Raw genomic sequence first — 20479 nt, 5'->3', positions numbered from 1 at the left:
TATGTTATATTTAATATAATAATATACACTTTCATACATTTTAATTACCAACTATATATTTATTATATATTGTATGATATATAGTACATATTTCTTACAAATACATATTAATATATAACATGATGTATTAGAAATGCATAAAGAATTGTTATATATTAAAATGTAATCAATTATAGAATAGAATAAAATATATTGCAATATGTATAATCAATACATATTATGTATTATTATACCATGTGACTTTACAATACTAGAAACATCATTATATAATAGTTTATGATTATTAATACACTATATCATTGTGTAAAAATTGTTATATAATTATATAATAGCATGTAAATATTATTTTATTATATAGTATTTTGTACATCAATGTAATATGTAAAAATATGTTTATTTATAGATATATAGGAAAAGATATTAAATATAAGATAAAATATGAGTATATGTAATAAATGTAAAATATATAAGGAATATATAAAATTTTATAATATATCTAATATATGAAATTTTATCATAAATTTATATCATTTATATGAATAAATACTATATTATTTTATACAATTGTATGATATTGTGTGTCACATATCACATTAATTAATTTTATTATATTAATGTAATTATATAAATTATATTAAATAGACTAAATACATTAATTATATTAATTTAAAATATAGAATAGTTTGTATATAATATATAAAGTATTGGTTTATTATATAATTTTATTGCATATGTTCATTATTTTATTATTTAATATATAATAAAGTCTCTTTTATTATACAAATCATGTAATAATATATAACGTCATCATTGCCCCAAACGATTCAAATAGACAATGCCAACTAGGCCCAGCAGTTAAATGAACCAATGAACATTAATTTTTAAAAATACAGTTTGCAAAATGACACCTCCAGGAACACCTGAGCAAAGCCATCCTCCTACTCCAGGGCACGGCACCGCCTCCCTTAGAGATTTTGCTGTCCTGGCTGCTATCTGAAGTCTGCTATCTGCAGGTTATTCTTGCTGTCCGGGTTATGGTTAAGACCTAATGACAATTAATGCTGCGCTAGACTCAGCAGACACTGTCTTTAAGGTGTTGACAATCCCTCAGGAGGACAGTTTTTTAAAATAATAAGTAGAAAGCTGTTCTAGCAAAATTCCAAACAACATTCATTTCCTTTCTGATGTCTGTTGAGCATTTGCTAATCAACAGATAACACCGTCCTGGGCCTGAGGTCCCAATGCACTTCTCGTTTACACTAGATCATCTCTGTGATGCTCTTGTCCCATTCAGAGATAAAAGAAAATGTAAGGAGCCGCACAGAAAACTGTTTATACGTAAACTCATTAACCTTTGTTATCTACTGTTCAAAAGTGATTTGTTTTACAAGTGACATATACTATTTTTTAGAAATGTTATCATTAGAAATTAAGATATTTTAAAGCCCAGGGTTTGTAAGATGAAAGATTATAAAGGCTTTCTGGGAAGAGAGTAATTATATGTAAATTATCAATTCACATTAGATCTGGCTATAATATCAAAAAAATCATAAAAGTGATTTGTAATTTACACTGTGCAAATATAGTAGCTGCAAATTCTTTTTCTGTTTCAAAACAAATACATAGGCAAATAATTGTCCGTAGAGTGTCTACAGTGAAAACAGACAGATGCATATGAATATATAAATACTAACGGGAATAGATCACTTGTAAGACCTCTTACCAAAGACAACTGGAAAGAAACCAATAATGAAAAGTGATTAAGGTTGGGCCCAATGGCTCACACATGTAATCCCAGGACTTTGGGAGGCCGAGGTGGGAGGTTTACTTGAGCCCAAGAGTTCGAGACCAGCCTGGGAAAGATGGCAAAACTCCTTCACTACAAAACACACACACACACACACACACACACACACACACAAATTGGCCAGACATGGTGGCGCACACTTTTAGTCTCAGCTACTCAGAAGGCTGACGTGGGAGGATCACCTGAGCCCTGGAAGTCAAGGCTGCGGTGAGCTGTGATCGCACCACTGCATTCCAGCCAGACTGGGCAAAAGAGTGAGACCCTGCATCTTAAAAAAAAAAAAAAAAAAGGGGAGGGGGGGATTAAAAGTGTTTTTTAATAGGCACAAGTTTCTTTCATTGGAAAATTTAAAATGTCATTGAATTCTTGAAGATTCATTAAGTTCATTTTGCACCTTGTATTGCATTTGCACGAGTATAGCATTGTTAAGGTTTATTTTTGAGTAAAGTTAATAAATTACTAAACCTGTGCGTTTTATACTCATATTGTTAAATAGTAAAATAATACCCACAGAGATACCTGTCTGACTTTCAACATGTCTTCATTTTGGTAGAATTTTTATAAGAAATGATGGAGAAAACTCAGAATATTGGGAGATGTTTTGCAGAAAAATAGCTACTCATCATTTCTCCTGTGTCAAATAATATTAGCCATTTAATAATGCAATTGCTAGCTTCTGTAACACGTCTTCATCATGTATTTACATATACCGTAAAACAAACATAATTATTTCTCAGTGATAAATACTCAGACTTTAACAGAAATTCCCTTTGCAGGAAACTGTCCTTTGACTAAGTACAAATATAGTAAAAGCAATTTCAAAAGAAGCAAAGAAAAAAAAATCCCAATTATATAATTCCATAAAGGCTACAATGTTATAGCGGTTTTTAACTGTAACACATTTCAATGTTTGTATTTCATTACCAAGGAATTAAATTATATATAATAGATGTGTATATATGCAACATACAGTACTATGTGTATATATATATAAAAAAATAACATGTGTATACATATAAACCATATGGGGTGTGTGTGTATATATATGTATATAACATATGGTGCTTAATTCTATTAAAACTAGCTATAGTATTATGCATAAAAGTGATTTGTAATTTATACCATGCAAATAAAATAACTGCAACTGGGTGTATATATATATATACACACACATACACTTCCCACAGCAAAGATTAAATTAAGAAATACAGAGCTTAGCTTTAGTTCAACAAGCTTAAAAAGGGTTTGGATGTCAGGGATTAGTTCCCTTTAAGCCCTTAAGTTTTTCCCTTTAATACATTCCTTTTTTCTCCCCATTTCTGCTTAAATGCCTTACTGGCAGCCTGGCAGCACTGCCTTTCCTTGTATTCTTTTTTTTTGTTGTTGTTGTTGAGACAGGGTCTCGCTCTGTCACCCAAGCTGTAGTGCTACCTCCACCTCCCAGGCTCAGGTGATCCTCCCTCCTCAGCCTCCTAGGTAGCTAGAACTCCAAGGCGTGTGTGTGACACCATGCCTGGCTAATATTTGTATTTTTCTGTAGAGATGGAGCCTTGCTATGTTGCCCAAGCTGGTCTCAAACTCATGGGATCAAGCAATCCTCCCGCCTCGTCCTCCAAAAGTGCTGGGACTACAGGCATGAGCCACCACACCCCGCCCCTCTCTGTATTTTATCTCCTCTTTGGGATTAAATATAGATGGTAAATATTACAATGGTACCGAGAATTTGAGGGAAACACACACAGTGGAAATATACAAGAGAAATTTATCCCATGACAGGATTCCCCTCTTTGTCCTATCTGACACCACTAGCTCTTTGGTAATTTTAACTAGTTTTTTATAGCTCACTTAGATTGTGGTTTTCAGAGAAAAGAAAGTTGTTTATAATAAAATTTGATTGATTAACACCCCTTAAATGCATTTAAATTAAAATAGCTCCGTTTCTTTCAAAGGCACTCCATATAAATAGACAGAGGCGGCTGATAACTGGGAGATTGTTAGTTTAGATGGTTTGGCAGAGCACCGTTTTCAGAAGTTTGCACTCAGAAGAAGAAAAGTACTGTATTCCAAAATGAAACACCATTGCTGAGAAGGAGGACAACTCTGTCAGGTACATAGAGGCTGGGTGGGCGAATGCAATTCAACTAGCACAGCTAGTTATTATTCTGGAATGCATACAGTGACGCTTCCTGCCTGCTAATTTATTATCCTTAGCATTTCTTTATAGTGAACACTATGCCTTTGAAATAAATTGCTTTAGTTGTGTTAAATCCCCATCCCAAATTTCTATGTATTTCCTGTAGAACTGACTACTCAGAATAACATTTCCCTTTATATCCATCAAAATAACCAGGAATTGAAATTACAATATTCTTTTTTTTTTTTTTTGAAACGGAATCTCGCTGTGTCACTCAGGCTGGAGTGCAGTGGTCTGATCTTGGCTCACTGCAACCTGTGAATCCTGGATCCAGGTGATTCTCCTGCCTCATCCTCCCAAGTAGCTGGGACTACAGGCCCACATAACCATGCCTGGCTGATTTTTATATTTTTAGTAGAGACGGGGTTTCACCACGTTGGCCAGGCTGATCTAGAATTCCTAACCTTATCAAGTGATCTGCCAGCCTCGGCCTCTCAAAGTGCTGGGATTACAGGTATGAGCCACTGTGTGCCCGGCCAGGAATTACAGTATTCTTTACAGTGCAACTTTATTTATCCTGCCAATGAGTTTTTCAGAAAAGTGACTGTCTTTATTTTAAAGATGGGAAAACTTATATTTACAAACTGTGACTTCTATTGGGGAATATATTTCACTGGTATTGCTGAACAATTAAAAGCCATCTTTTAATTCAATTCAGGGATGAAACAAACACTTATCAGGTATTTATGCTATGCAAGGGGCTGGACATAATTTGAGACAGTACAGATTTATTTTTCTGTAGCCCGTACTTCAGATATTTACAGTTCTGTCACTGAATACTTACCCACCATCCAATCCATTTCTTCTACATTGTCCCCATACCTGCCATATTTACTGTGCCCGACAAACTTCTCTTTGGAGATGAGTGGAGTATGTACGTGCAGGAACGAAAAAAAGAGGAGAAAAGGTTCCCGTTTGACCCTAAGGGGTAGAAAGTTACCAAAATTACCTTCACAAATAAAGCCATTTCCACCATTTAAATGCGATTCTGCATTGATGAAAAGATCTCATAATGGTTGCTGGAGGTTTTCTATGTACTTCAGATGACAATACCTCCTGTGAGTCGTAAATACCACAAGGCTTATGTTGAAAGGATATGAGGAGGAACGAAGGATAACAGAACATTTGTGTTCCCAATGAAATGTTTCATGTAGCCAGGCGCAGTGGCTCATGCCTATATTCTTTGCACTTTGGGAGGCTGAGACAGGAGGATTGCATGAGCCCAGGAGTTTGAGACCAGCCCGGGCAACAGGGCAAGACCCCGTCTCTACAAAAAAATTCAAAAATACAGCTGTGCATAATGGCACACCTGTGATCCCAGCTACTCAGGAGGCTGAGGCAAGGGGTTCACTTGAGCCTGGGAGGTGGAGGCTGCAGTGAGCTATTATCACAACACTGCACTCCAACCTGGGCAACACAGTGAGACCCTGTCTTAACAACAACAACAAAAATGTTTAATGTGGTTCATTTTATACTCTCTTGTGTGCAGTTTAGCATCTGACATAAAGTAGCAGCTTAATAAATCTTTTAATCTTTGCTGAATGAGTTATAAAGTATGAATTCTCCTCATCTATTGTCTCAAAGTGTTCTTTTAGGTATGAGTTCAGAAGAATCATATCTTAAGGACAGACTCAGATGTGCCACAGTAAGGATTTGATGCTCCTTACTTTCCATTTTCCCTTCTTTCTTTCTTCCACCTCCTTCATGGTTCCTGGAACATAAGTCTGATGGCTGGAGCTTTGGCATCCACCTTGGGCCATGAGGCTGCTCACAAAGGTGGCAGAGAACAAGATAAAAGCTGAGGTATGAATAACCTCACTGTATCTGTAGCCTGCCTACCCCAAGAGAGAAATAAATTCTCCTCATTTACATCTTGCTTTTTGTATTCTGCATTTTATGTATTTATTTATTTTGAGACAAGGTCTCACTCTGTTGCCCAGGCTGGAGTGCAGTGGTGCAATCATGACTCACTGCAGCCTCGATCTCCTGGGCTCAAGTGATCCTTCCACCTCATCCTCCCAAGGAGCTGAGACCACAGGTACATCCCACCAAGCCTGGCTAATTTTGTACATTTTTTGTAGAGATGGGAGCTCACTATATTGCCCAGTCTGGTCTCAAACTCCTGGGCTGAAGCAATCCTCCTGCCTCAGCCTCCCAAAGTGCTAGGATTACAGATATGAGCTACCACGCCTGACCTTGTGTTTTGCATTGCCACATACAGTCATTCTAAAGCTACTCTTTTACACATTTTTACAACCAGCATAGAAAGAAGGGAAGGAGTTGGAGATTGACTATGTTCCCAAAAAGGTAGCCCAAGCAAATGGGTTGGGATGGGAAGAGAAGGTAAGATGAACGGAGAGCTGAGTGGGTGGCTGTATCACTGTTCTCATGGTCGTGTTGGAATAAATAATGAATCTGACGGGCACAGGGGCATATGAGTGAATGATATTCCACTGCGTACCCTTCAGCCTGGTGGAGTAACAATATAGCCTCCCCTCTCCACTCCCTGTCAACCCCACTAAGGAAGGTGACAAACAGTGTCAATGAGAATCCACACCAACAATTTTAATGTGCCTCTAATTTGTAATCTAGGCTGGGCACAATGGCTCACACCTGTAATCCCAGCATTTTGGGAGCTCAAGGCAGGAGGATCGCTTGAGCCCAGGAGTTTGAGACCAGCCTGGGCAACATAGCAAGGCACTGTCTCTATGGAAAAATAATTTTATAAAATTAACTGGGTGTGGCCATGTGCGTCTGTAGTCCCAGCTACTCAGGAGGCTGAGGTAAGAGGATCACTGGTGCCCAGGAGTTTGAGGCTACAGTGAACTATGATTGCACCACCGCACTCCAGCCTGAGTGACAGAGTGAGACTCTGTCTCCAAATAATAATAATAATAATAATAATAATTTGTAATGTAGAAGTGAGCTGGTATGGGATGATGAGAGCTCATTACAGTCATGCCTGCATAGCTTGTGTTGAACATAGAAAACTTAAAACTGGGTATCTATAAATACAGAGCCACCTCCCAACAGTTCATGGACAGAGAGCTCTTCCAGCTGTGTCTGAATATGTGTCTGGGTATGTGTCCGAGACAGAGGAAAAAATTTACCCCCCAAGTTTAATCAATTTACACAACAATCCACACTGAAGCAATATAGAATAAAATATGGCAACTCCAGTTTTTGTTTTCAGAAAAGGGGTAAGTGGCCGGGCATAGTGTAATCCCAGTAATTTGGGAGGCCGAGGTGGGTGAATCGCTTGAGCCCAGGAGCTTGAGATCAGCCTGAGCAATATGACAAAACCCCCTTTCTTAAAAAAAAAAATGCAAAAATTAGCCAGGCATCATGTGTGTGCCTGTAGTCTCAGCTACTCTGGAGGCTGAGGTGGGAGGATCACTTGAGCTTGGGAAGTCGAGGCTGCTGTGAGCCATGATCGCACCACTGTACTCTAGCCTGGGTGGCAGAGTGAGATCCTGTTCCAAAAAGTAAAAAAAAAAAAATTAAAACATTAAAAATGGGAAAGTGAGCAAAATATGTGGGTTTTTTTGTTTTTGTTGTTTTGCCTTTTGAGCATTCAAAATTTGCAGGATATTTAACTGTTTTATTCTACCTAAGAGGAGACTCAAGTCTATCACAAATGTCACCTACATTTTTTTTCCTCAGCTTTCATTTTAGATACAGGGTCTCCATGTGCCGGTTTGTTACCTGGGCCTATTACACTCAGGGAGTAAGCAGAGCACCCAATAGGTAGTCTTCCAACCATGTCCCCCTGTCTCCCTCTCTCCTCTAGAAGTTTGCAGTCTATTGTTTCCATGTTTATGTCCATGGAGGCTCAATGTTTAGTTCCCATTATATCCCACGAAATACTACACAGCCATGAAAAAGAATGAGATCATGTCTTTTGCAGCAACACGGATGCAGCTGGAGGCCATTATTCTAAGCAAATTAATGCAGGAACAGAAAGCCAAATACCACACATTTTCTCCAAAAGATTTTTTGTTGTTGTTGTTTTTGAGACAGTCTTGCTCTGTCGCCCAGGCTGGAGCGCAGCGGTGCAATCTCGGCTCACTGCAAGCTCCGCCTCCCGGGTTTACGCCATTCTCCTGCCTCAGCCTCCCGAGTAGCTGGGACTACAGGCGCCGCCACCACGCCCGGCTAATTTTTTTTTTTTTTGTATTTTTAGTAGAGACGGGGTTTCACCGTGTTAGCCAGGATGGTCTCAATCTCCTGACTTCGTGATCCGCCAGCCTCGGCCTCCCAAATTGCTGGGATTACAGGCGTGAGCCACCGCGCCCGGCCTCTCCAAAAGATTTTTAAAGGTCCATGTTATCAAGGTGTGACGACCTGCCATGAAATAAAGATAAAATTTCCACGCAAGAAATCAGACAAGAAATGGCTAAATACCTTTCAATGAAAGCTAGCGCCTCCTTCAGCATGAGGGAAGCTACTTTCTCCTCTTTCATCGGCTGCTGGATAATTTCATGGTTCCTCATAAGGATGCAATTCCAACGCCGAGTAAATCCATAACTGGAATACCAGGAAGTGAAAAACAGAAAGGCGAGGAGAGCAAAGACAAAGATGACCTTCCAGGGCACTGAGAACCAGCGGGCGAACTTGGGAATGAGAAGCAGAAAAGGAACCAGGGCAATGGCCACCGTGGAGATCCACAGTTTGATCCTGAGCCAGCGGTGCAGTTCTGGTGTCTTGGATGCCTGGCAGTCGCTTAAAAGTCCGAAAGGCACCCCATAAAAGTAGTGAAAACCATGGTTGAGCGGGTGGTAGCAGTGATCATTCCGAGAGGCGCAGCTCAAACCCAGGTGCCATTTGCCTAAAAGTAAAATAAAATCATACCACGGCAGCAGGGCAGCATTCAATGCTGGTGTGTTTCTAGAATGTGGGCTTCCCTTTGGAAAACTCAGATATAACTTTCATTTTGTGGTCATCATGGTTTTTTCTTGGTGTCCCCGAATACCTCCCCGGTATAGACATGGACCCACAGCCTTCTCCCTGCAATGTGTCTCTTTCAGACAAAAGCCATGCAGCAGGAGCCGCTTTGCTTTTGCTACAAGGAGAGGAGCCTAGTGTTCATTCAGAAGAAATCTTTTGCTTGGTACCAAACAACCTCATGAACAATGCGAAAGTTTCCAGGTATCTGGAGCTTGCGAGGAAGCCAGAATCGATGTCTTGGTTGTTTGGTGGGGACAATACCAAGGACTCTCGGTGCAGCTTGCACATTCATGCTTTTAGCTAGCAGTGCCTTCCCACCCTCTTATTCCATCTCACTGAAAGGTAACCAAGATTTTATTTATAGATGGAACACCTCTTCTAGGTCCGCAAGCTAGGGATGACAAACTAGCCAAAGAATTTCATCAAGAACCAAATGATTCTGATGATGCAAGTAATTCCTTTTATCAAGCACATCCTCTAGGGGGCCAGGTCATGTTCTGATTTGTCCACACACATTATTGTATTCAACACTTCACAGATCCTATATTATGAATAGAAAACACATTGTCTAGATTATTTTTTTAAGAGACAGAGTCTTGCTCTGTTGCCCAGGCTGGAGTGCAGTGGCATGATTATAGCTCACTGCAGCCTCGAACTCCTTGGCTCAAGCAATCCTCCCGCCTCAGCCTCCTGAGTAGCTGGGACTATAGGTGTGTGCCACCATGCCCAGCTAATTTTAAAATTTTATTTTGGTAGACCCAGGGTCTTGCTCTGGTGGCCTAGGCTGGTCTTGAACTCCTGGCCTCAAGCAATTCTTCTGCCTCAGCCTCCCAAAGTGCTGGGATTACAGGTCTGTGCCACTGTGCCCAGCTATCTAGATTTATTCAGAAGCCCGAGTCACATTAATGAATAATGGCAGAGTCAGATCTGAATCCTGTGCTCTAATGATGTGAGAACACTGCTCAAAGCTAATCTGGAGAACTCCCACTCACAGGACACTGCTGGGAGTTGCATGGGAATACCTGCCCTACTGATGGAAAATCTCTTAACCTTTTTTTAACTGAGAATATCTCAGAGCTGTGGCTTACAATTCATATTAGGAATCCTCAAAAATAGTGAACCATACAATGCTTTGGGGTAGCATTTCCCAAAAGGATTTGATCACACAAGTTATTCTTAGAGGAATATCTTCTAGGACTGGAATTCTACAAACTTATTTTTCGGTGAAAGTCTCCCTCACAAGCTCATGTCCCCCCCAACACCCCACCCCCGCCAAAAGGGCATAGAATATTATGTGATCTAAATCGACCAGCAACTGCCTCCATTTGACAACTCTTAATGCTTTAAGTTTTCAATTTCAACAGTACTTCGCTACAAATTTACGAGTTTTTCTGCTAATAATGGTGTCACAAACATTGTATCCCTCCAACACAATATTCCATTTTAGTGGCAACTTTGGATACCCTTGTTTGCTTTCTGTTCTCATTGTTTTTCCAATATTATGCCCTTGATTCTACACATCCCCAGTCAATGTGTGATCAATTCCTTCTCCAAGTGTCTTATCTCAAAGAGAAGTCGGTCAAACTGGCGCGCACAGAGCCAACATCCCCGGAAACACCTTAGATACTATGACAGAGGCCACAGGATCACGTTTCCACGAGCAGAGTTCAGGCGCCATACCTATGAGTCCGGTGCGGTAGCCACGGTGCTGCAGCAGCTTGGCAAAAGTCGTTTCATTGGTAGGAAGACCACCTGAACCACCAAGCCACGTGAGGGCACGGTTGAGGTTGTAGGGAGACACCATCCCTAAATTCACAGGAGTCAATAGGTTAGCACCATAGTCTTTGCTAATACCGAATTTATCCCGACATGCTTCAAGTCCTTTCCTCCTGCACCTCCTCAAAGCCATTCTTCCCCAAGTTTTCTGTTGCCTTTCTGGCTGTACATCCTTGACTCTCCTTTTCCCACTTGCTAAATGCAAACATTCCCTTGGAATTAGGGCTGCCAGAATAAATATGGGATACTCAGTTACACTCCTTTGAATTTCAGACTAACAACAAATAACCTTCGTTAGTTTTTCATGTAGAGGCTGATAACCTTCATGCTTCAATAGAATCTGAGGACACCACTGCATTTTAGCTGTGTATAAATACTCGGATATTTAGCTGGGTATAAATACATTTTTTAATGTATCATTGGGAATCTGAAATGAAGAATTGTAGGAGTGACAATTTCTTTTTCATATACGTGTGTGTATATATGTAATTTTTTTTTTTTTTTTTTTTTTTTTTGAGATGGAGTTTCGCTCTGTCACCCAGGCTGGAGTGCAGTGTCACCATCTTGGCTCACTGCAACCTCTGCCTCCCAGGTTCAAGCAATTCTCATGCCTCTGCCTCCCTAGTAGCTGGAATTACAGGCGTGTGCCACCACACTTGGCTTGTTTTTGTTTTTGTTTTTGTTTTGTATTTTTAGTAGAGACAGGGTTTCACCATGTTGGCCAGGCTGGTCTCTAACTCCTGACCTCAAGTGGTCTGCCCACCTCAGCCTCCCAAAGTGCTGAGATTATGTAGATTTATACTGGCAGACAAATGTATACACCTATAGTTTAAAAGGAATTCACAAGAAAACCACAAGTGAAGATCAGCAAGAAATAAATAAATGACCATTTCAGGACAGGTGCAGTGGCTCACGCCTGTAATCCCAGTGTTTTGGGAGGCCAAGGCGGGGGGATCACCTGAGGTCAGGAGACCGGCCTGGCCAACATGGTGAAACCCTGTCTCTACAAAAAATACAAAAATTGGCTGGGTATGGTGGCAGGCACCTGTAATCCCACCTACTCCGGAGGCTGAGGCAGGAGAATCACTTGAACCTGGGAGGCGGAGGTCGCAGTGAGCTGAGATCATGCCATTGTACTCCAGCCTGGGTGACAAGAAGGAAACTCCATCTCAAAAGAAAAAAATACATTTCAAGGATCCTACCTTGGAAGAAGAAGAAGGTAGACTCTAGATAGTGTTATTGATAGGAAAGAGAAACAGCTTTACTAAGGGAAGCATTAGACCATTATCTTGCTGTTGAACTATTTTGCTGAAATTTTTGATAAGTAGAATGAATTAAACTGAACCGTTTGTGTGAAATTATTAAAAATATACACATGGCGATGACTTGAAATCTCTCCACCAATCACCTAATTTTTTTCTTATTTTTTTAAAATAAATTTTATTTCACCATAATCAATACTTAAAATTCCCTGAAATTAGGCTGAGCATGGTGGCTCACTCCTGTAATCCCAACACTTTGGGTGGCCAAGGCGAGTGGATCACACATGAGGCCAGGAGTTCGATACCAGCCTGGCTAACATGGTGAAACCCCATCTTTGCTAAAAATACAAAAATTAGTCGGGCGTGGTGGTGCATGCTTGTAATCCCAGCTATTCGGGAACTGAGGCAGGAGAATCACTTGAACCAGGGAAGCAGAGATTACAGTGAGCTGAGATTACACCATTGCACTCCAGCCTGGACGACAGAGCGAGAGTCTGTCTCAAAAAAAAAAAAAAAAAAAAAAAATCCTGAAATCCTGAAATTATAAGTGTGATTTTTTTTGGAAACTCATACAGACTCATATCTTTATCCCTGTTCATACATGGTACTGTGCTATACAGAGACTGCTTATCTAGAAATCAAACTATTTTGAACAAAATGGAGAACCTTGAATTATGAAAGAAGGTCATTAGGCAACAAAAAAAGATAATAATAAATCAATATTTATAGGACAAAAACTTTCAGTGTTTACTTTTATTTTTAGTATAATTCTCATTAACCTAATTAGTTCATTCCTTGAATGTATCAGATGAGAAGTTACTACTTAGAAGGAAGAAAATTCATACAGAAAAATTTTTCACTGAATAATTAAACTGTGAAGGCAGGTATACTAAAATTATGACAAGCAAATACTAGAATTAAATAAAATGCAGCAGTATGGCACAATATTTCACATAGAGGCTGATAACCATGAACACTTCAATAGTGTCTAAGGGGACCACTATATTTTAACTGGGTATAAAAATTGTTGTTCATAATATTGATGTTGAGTGGATGTTTGTAGGTATTGATTCTAAGCTAAGCAGCAAAGGAAAACATTTAATTGTCATTATATCAACTTGGTAAGTCTGAATCTTGAAATGATGGGGTCCAGTAAGGAAGCATGTAAAAGTTTCATTTCTTTTTTTTTTCTCACTTATACTTTTTTTCCCAACTGTGTCTAGTTTTCCAATCTCATCCTCCGAGATAGATTAGATCCACTTATCTCAGAACCACTGCATGGTCTCCGCTAGCTTAAAGACATCAGGGGCCTCTTGAGAAATCTTAGCACAAGTACCTGAAAATGGGAGTGTTGACCGTAAGTTGGCAAATGGCCCCCAACAGGCCTAAACCCTGTCACTATATGCACAGAGATGGGCAGGTGCAGTGACATTTTGCAGTTTTCCCTGGGGACCTCTGCTATTCCTGCCAATAACATCAGACAATGACTTCTCTCCAGAAACCCTTCTCTACAGTGGCAAAGACGTGACCACTGTGGCACGGGAGACTCCCACCTACAGGGAGGGGGTCAGAGTCCAACTTTACCTCCCTGAGAGGCACACATGTTTAAGCTGTGCAGGGATAACAACGCCCTTTGATTTTAGATCCCTGATATTCTGAGTGACATTTTGAGAATTCTTATAAAGATGTGAAAAACTAATCATTAGAATGCATTCTGGTGAGACTGAAATGTTGCTGCCTTTTCATTGCCTCACCTGATCTGATGGGGTACCGGCCGGTCAGGAAGGCAGCCCGACTTGGGGTGCACATGGAAGCAGCTGCGAGATGCTGGGTGAGCCTCACTCCCTCATTTGCCAGGCGGTCAATATTAGGTGTGCTGCAGACCAAAGGAGAATTCGGCAGGTGAGTTTCTAAAAATTCTCTATACAATGATCGAGGATCAAAGCTATTCTAGTTGACTCTATTTCTGGTAAACCTAAAATTCATTTTTTTTAAACTTTAATCTCTCTACTTCCTTAGATGCATTGATGGTTAAAAGCAAAGGGAAATGTAAGTTTAAAATATATCTTTAGTCAAAACTATTACAAATGAATACAGGTCACTCAGTATACAGTTTTATGAGTCTGAGAAAAAAATGTATTTCAATGAAAAAATTAGCCAATTTCTTCTTATCAAGGACCTAAAATTAATGGGTAATTTAGAGTAAATAAATTTTTAATGTGTTTCATATTTTTTTAAGAGACAGTCTCTTACTCTGTTGTCCAGGGTGGAGTATAGTGGTGCAGTTATAGCTCACTGCAACCTGGAATTCCCTGGGCTCAAGTGATCCTCCCACCTCAGCCTCTCAAGTAGCTAGGTCCACTGGTGTGCACCACCATGCCCTACTACTTTATTTAAATTTTTATTTAATTTATTTTTTTTTTTTTTTGGAGACAGGGCCTCACTCTGTTACCCATGCTGGAGTACAGTGGCACGATCCCAGTTCATTGTAATCTCCGCCTCCCGAGTTCAAGTGATCCTCCTGCCTCAGCCTCCCGACTAGCTGGGATTACAGGCGTGAGCCACCACGCCCAGTGGTGTATTTTTAGTAGAGATGAGGTGTTACCATGTTGGCAAAGCTAGTCTTGAACTCCTGACCTCAAGTGATCCGCTTTCCCCAGCCTCCTAAACTGCTGGGATTGCAGGTGTGAGCCACCACACCTGGCCTTAAAGTTTTATGCAGATACAGGTCTTGCTATTTTGCCCAGGCTGGTCTCAAACTCCTGGCCTCAAATGATCCTCCCACCTCAGCCTCCCATTAATATATATTTTATGGTAAAATTGACCTATTTTATAACCAAATTGTGACATTTTGGAGTTTAATTTATTTCCCATTTTGTCTAATATGTTGCAAAAATTTTGTAAAACTTACAGAATTCTACAGGTTGAAAAAAAGACGTGCCTGTTCTCCTAAAAGCTAAAGCATACCCAATCTTAATCCCATGTGTACAACATTTTTTTCCCACAATCTCACAGCAAGATTATAATGAAGGCTGAGCGTGATGGCTCACGCCTGTAACCCCAGCACTTTGGGAGGCCAGGAGGGGCTGAACACTTGAACTCAGACCACAGTGGGCAATATGCCAAAACCCCAACTCTACAAAAAAAAAAAAAATTAGACGGGCATGGGGGCTCATGCCTGTAGTCCCAGCTGCTCAGGAGGCTGAGGAGGGAGGATCACTTGAGCCTGGGAGGTCAAAGCTGCAGTGAGCCAAGATCATGCCACTGCACTCCAGTCTGGATGACAGAGTGAGATCCTGTCTTAAAAAGAAAAAAAAGAAAAGAAAAGAAAAGAAAGAGATAAAGAGGAAAGAAAGAAAAAAAGGAAAGGAAAGGAAGAAAGAAAGAGAGAAAGAGAAAGAAAGAAAGAAAGAAAGAAAGAAAGAAAGAAAGAAAGAAAGAAAGAAAGAAAGAAAGAAAGAAAGAAGACCAATGCCTTTCAATCAACAAATATATGCTTAAAATATAGGACTAGACTGTGATCTGCATTCCAAGAAGAAACAATGTTATTTAAATCCACACTAAAAGATGCTATGTGTTTTCACAAGTGCCAGATTGGTCTATCAAAAGAGAGTAGAGAAATAAAGAGCCCCGGGGACCAGAGACTTTAGAAATAATTCAAGGAAGATATTTTTAAAGCTGTAGACTAATGTAGTATATCTATATAATGAAAAATTATTCAGCCATGGAAAGGAATGAAGTACTGACACATGCTACAATATGAATGAACCTTGAAAACATTACGCTCAGTGAAAGAAGCCAGTCAGTAAACACCACATACCATATGTTATGAGCAAAACTGTGTTCCTCCCAAATTCCTATGCTGAAGTCCTAACCCCCAGGACCTCAGAATGTGACTGTATTTGAAGATGGAGTCTTTAAAGAGGTGATTAAGGTAGCATGAGGTCATTAAAGTAGACCCTCATCCAATAGGACTGAAGTCCTTATAAGAAGAGGAGATGAGGACACAGACACACACAGAGGGATGACCCTGTGAGGACACAGGGAGAAAACCGTGTCTACAAGCCAAGGAGAGAGGCCTCAGGAGGAACCAGCCCTGCCCACACCTTGATCTCAGACTTCCAGCCTCCAAGAATGTGGGAGAATCAATGTCTGTTGTTTTAAGCCACTCTAGTCTATGGTATTCTTTTTTTTAGACGGAGTCTTGCTCTGTTGTCCAGGCTGGAGTACAGTGGCGCCATCTCAGCTCACTGCAAGCTCCACCTCCCGGGTTCACGCCATTCTCCTGCCTCAGCTCCCTGAGTAGCTGGGACTACAGGCACCCGCCACCACGCCCAGCTAATTTTTGTATTTTTTTAGTAGAAACAGGGTTTCACCATGTTAGCCAGGATGGTCTCGATCTCCTGACCTCATGATCCGCCCACCTCAGCTTCCCAAAGTGCTGGGATTATAGGCGTGAGCCACCGCGCCCAGCCTATGGTATTCTTTTATAGCAGCCTGAAATAGACTAAGACATCTCATAATAAGAGGAGACGAGGACACAGACCCACATAGAGGGACGATCCTGTAAGGACACGGGGAGAAGATGGTATCTACAAGGACAGGAGAGAGGCCTCAGGAGGAACCAGCCCTACCCACACCTTGATCTTGAACTTCCAGCCTTCAGGACTGTGAGAGAATAAGCTGATGTTATCTAAGCCAACCAGTCTGTGGACCTTTGTCATGGCAGCCTGAGAAAATACATACTTTATATGATTATTTGTATATGAAACTCCAAGAAGAGACACATCCATAGAGACAGAGGGTACATTTGTGGTTAACAGGGCATGGGGATAGGATGGGTAATGGGGGTCTTCTTTGGGGCGGTGAAAAATTCTACAACTACACAGAGGTGATGGTTGTCCAACACTGTGAATGTACTTACCACTGAATTGTTCACTTTAAAATGGTTAAAAGGTGATTTTTTTTTTTTTAAACAGAGTCTCCCTCTGTCACCCAGGCTGGAGTGCAGTGGTGGGATCATAGCTCACTGCAGCCTCAATCTCCCTGGCTCAGGCAATCCTCCTGCTCCAGCCTCCTGAGTGGCTGAGACCACAGACGCACGCCACCATGTCCCAGTAGATTTTTTTAAATTTTTTTTCGTAGAGACAGGGTCTCCCTATGTTGCCCAGGCTGATCGCAAACTCCTGGGCTCAAGCAATCCCCCCACCTTGGCCTTCCAAAGTGCTGGGATTATAGGCTTGAGCCACCATGCCTGACCAAAAAAGGCCAATTTTTAAACGTAAATTTTGCACAATAATGAAAACGCCACCACCAACAGCTAGAAACTAAGGAAACTGGGATGTTAAGCGGTCTCCTGACATTTTGCAGTTTTCCCCGGGGACTTCTGCTATTCCTGCCAATAACATCAGACAATGACTTCTCTCCAGAAACCCTTCTCTACAACGGCAAAGACGTGACCACTGTGGCACGGGAGACTCCCACCTACAGGGAGGGGGTCAGAGTCCAACTTTACCTCACTGAGTTATTACCGTAGCAGCACAAATCCCCCACTCCAAGGTCATCTGCCATCAGCAGGACGATGTTGGGTCTGGCGTTTCTTGTCATAAATGTGCCATCAACACCGCAAAACAAATAGCACAGGGACACTGACAGCCAGCAGCTCCTGAAAGCATTTTTAGAATAAGCAAACAAACAAGCAAGCAAAAAACCAGGCACTATCAATTAACATTTGCATTTTAGATAACTTAAAATATGAAATAGTGATATTCGTTATCAGGTCTCACTGTGCAATGTACCTGTGTTGGCTTACTCAGAAACTAGATTCAACAACAACAACAAGAAAAACTACTGTTCTACACCAGAGGTCCCCAATCCCCTGGCCATGGACCAGTACTGGTCCATAGCCTGTTCGGAACCAGGCCACACAGCAGGACGTGAGTGACGGGCAAATGAGTGAAGCTTCATCTGTATTGACAGCCACTCCCCATTGCTTGCATCGCTGCCTGAGCTCCGCCTCCTGTCAGATCAGCAGCAGCATTAGATTCTCATAGGAGCGAGAACTCTATTGTGAACTGTGCATGCAAGGGATCTAGATTGTGTGTGCTTTATGAGAATCTAATGCCTGATGATCTGTCTCTGTCTTCCACCATCCCCAGACGGGATCATCTAGTCACAGGAAAACAAGCTCAGGGCACCCACTGATCATACACTACTATGAGTTGTAGAATTATTTCATTATATATTATCATGTAATAATAATAAAAATAAAGTGCACAATAAATGTAATGTGCTTGAATCATCCTGAAACCATCCTGCACCCCCTTCCTGTCTGTAGAAAAACTGTCTTCCACAAAACCGGTCCCTGGTGCCAAAAATGTTGGAGACCATTGTTTTATATGAATATGGTATCAGATTTTACCAATTCATTTCGCAAGCATGATGAGGTTTAACTCTTATAACATATTTTGATATTGTTTTAGTGATATCAGAGGCTTAAAATTTATAACAGTGGTTACAGTTGAGGGTAAGGTCTAAAAATTTAATTTTGCTCAGTGCTGTGGCTCATGCCTGTAATCCCAGCACTTTGGAAGGCCAATGCAGGTGGATTGTTTGAGCCCAGAAGTTTGAGACTGGCCTGGGCAGCATGGTGAAACCCCATCTCTACAAACAATACAAAAATAGCTGGGCATAGTGATGCATTCCTATAGTCCCAGCTACTCAGGAGGCTGAGATGGGAGGATTGCTTGAGCCCAAGAGGTCAGGACTGCAGTGAGCTATGATTGTGCCACTGCACTCCAGCTTAGACAACAGAGCAAGACCCTGTCTCAAAAAAACTTCTTTATTTTATTACATAAAAATGTAACCAAGGCCGGGCACAGTGGCTCATGCCTGTAATCCCAGTGCTTTGGGAGGCCGAGGCAGGTGGGTCACCTGAGATCAGGAGTTTGAGAATAGCTTGACCGGCATGGTGAAACCCCATCTCTACTAAAAATACAAAATTAACCAGGTATGGTGGCACGCACCTGTGGTCCCAGCTACTTGGGAGGCTGAGGCAGGAGAATCACTTGAACCCAGGAGGCAGAGGTTGCAGTGAGCCGAGACTGCACCACTGCACTCCAGCCTGGGTAACAAGAGTGAGACTCCACCTCAAAAAAAAAAAAAAAGTAAATAAAATGGAAAATCAGAGACTAAGAGCTAGCCAGTTTTGATTTTTCAAGTGTTCAGTTGTACTTTTTAATACATTTTATAACCTCAAAGTTTTTCTCTAAGCCACATGGAGCGGGGTGGGGGCAATGACAACAGAAGCTCTAGTAACTTATTAGATCTGAGCCCAGAACTAGATGCTGAAACACTGATATTTTGGAATGGAACACATGTGTGTATACAAAGTGTTTTCTCCTTTTGTTCATCAAGAACATATGTCCACAGAAGAAATCAGGTAGAAAAAATTCCACTTCAAAAAAATCTAGAAATTATTTAAAATCTATGAAAGAAAATTTAACATTCTTAAGATTCTGCTAAATTTTTAAAAATTTGTCAATTAGTTCAATGAAAGGAAGATTTTACTAAATTTTGTTTTATTTTTTAATGGGTCAATGTTGGAATAGATCTACTAAATTTTATTTATTTATGTATGTATTTTTTGAGACAGAGTCTCGCTCTGTCACCTGGGCTGGAGTGCAGTGGCGCAATCTCAGCTCACCGCACCCTCCGCCTCCCAGGTTCAAGCAATCCTCCCACCTCAGCCTCCTGAGTAGGTGGGACTACAGGTGTGCACCACCATGCCTGGCTAATTTTTGTATTTTTAGTAGAGATGGGGTTTGCCATGTTGGCCAAGCTGGTCTCAAACTCCTGACATCAGGTGATCCACCTGCCTCGGCCTCCCAAAGTGCTGGGATTACAGGTGTGAGCCGCCGCACCCGGCCTAAATTTTAGATTGTAAAAGAACTCTCTTGTAACAGCTGAATTGTACAATATCCTGAAACATCCACAACAGTCATTGATGAAAAATGATCACTATGAATTGAAGACCAATATCCCCTCAGTCAGGTTCCACAACTCCAAATTCCATTCAGTCAATTCCAAGTCCTCCTAATTCAACCTCAAATATTGTGTCATAAATCCTTTTATATCCATCCATCTTCCCTTCTATTTCATGTTTATAGTTTTATTTTTAAAACTTTTTTAATTGAGATGGGGGGGTCTCGCTATGTTGGCCAGGTTGGTCTTAAACTCCTGAGCTCAAGCAATTCTCCCGCCTCAGCCTCCCAAAGCACTAGGATTACAGGTATGAGGGACAGCGTCCGGCCTATTTCTTTTTAAAATATTAATAGTAGTAATTTTATTTATCTCGAGCTCATTTTTTTTAATAGATTTTTTTTAGAGCAGTTTTAGGTTCACAGAAAAAAACTGAACATAGGTACGGAGAGTTCCCACACACCCCCTGCCCCCACATATGTAATAGCTTCCTCCATTATCAACACCCAGAAA

General features: G+C 40.9%; 1 protein-coding gene across 1 annotated transcript in view; it reads right to left on the bottom strand.

Moving 5' to 3' along the window:
- Positions 1–17593, bottom strand: part of ARSH (arylsulfatase family member H) — a 28224-nt gene extending 10631 nt beyond the window's left edge. Inside the window, exons 1-5 of the mRNA XM_025373353.1 lie at positions 17502–17593; positions 13741–13862; positions 10629–10754; positions 8406–8829; positions 4786–4922 (exon numbers count right to left, since the gene is read on the bottom strand). Coding sequence (XP_025229138.1) covers positions 4786–4922; positions 8406–8829; positions 10629–10754; positions 13741–13862; positions 17502–17593 — 901 coding nt within the window. The remainder of the gene's footprint in view (positions 1–4785; positions 4923–8405; positions 8830–10628; positions 10755–13740; positions 13863–17501) is intronic.
- Positions 17594–20479: the final 2886 nt, after the last annotated feature.

This window comes from Theropithecus gelada, chromosome X (genome assembly GCF_003255815.1).
Source record: "Theropithecus gelada isolate Dixy chromosome X, Tgel_1.0, whole genome shotgun sequence".
NCBI classification, from domain to species: Eukaryota; Metazoa; Chordata; class Mammalia; order Primates; family Cercopithecidae; genus Theropithecus; species Theropithecus gelada.
Note: the sequence above shows the minus strand (reverse complement) of the source record. Positions and strands in the feature narration are given on the sequence as shown.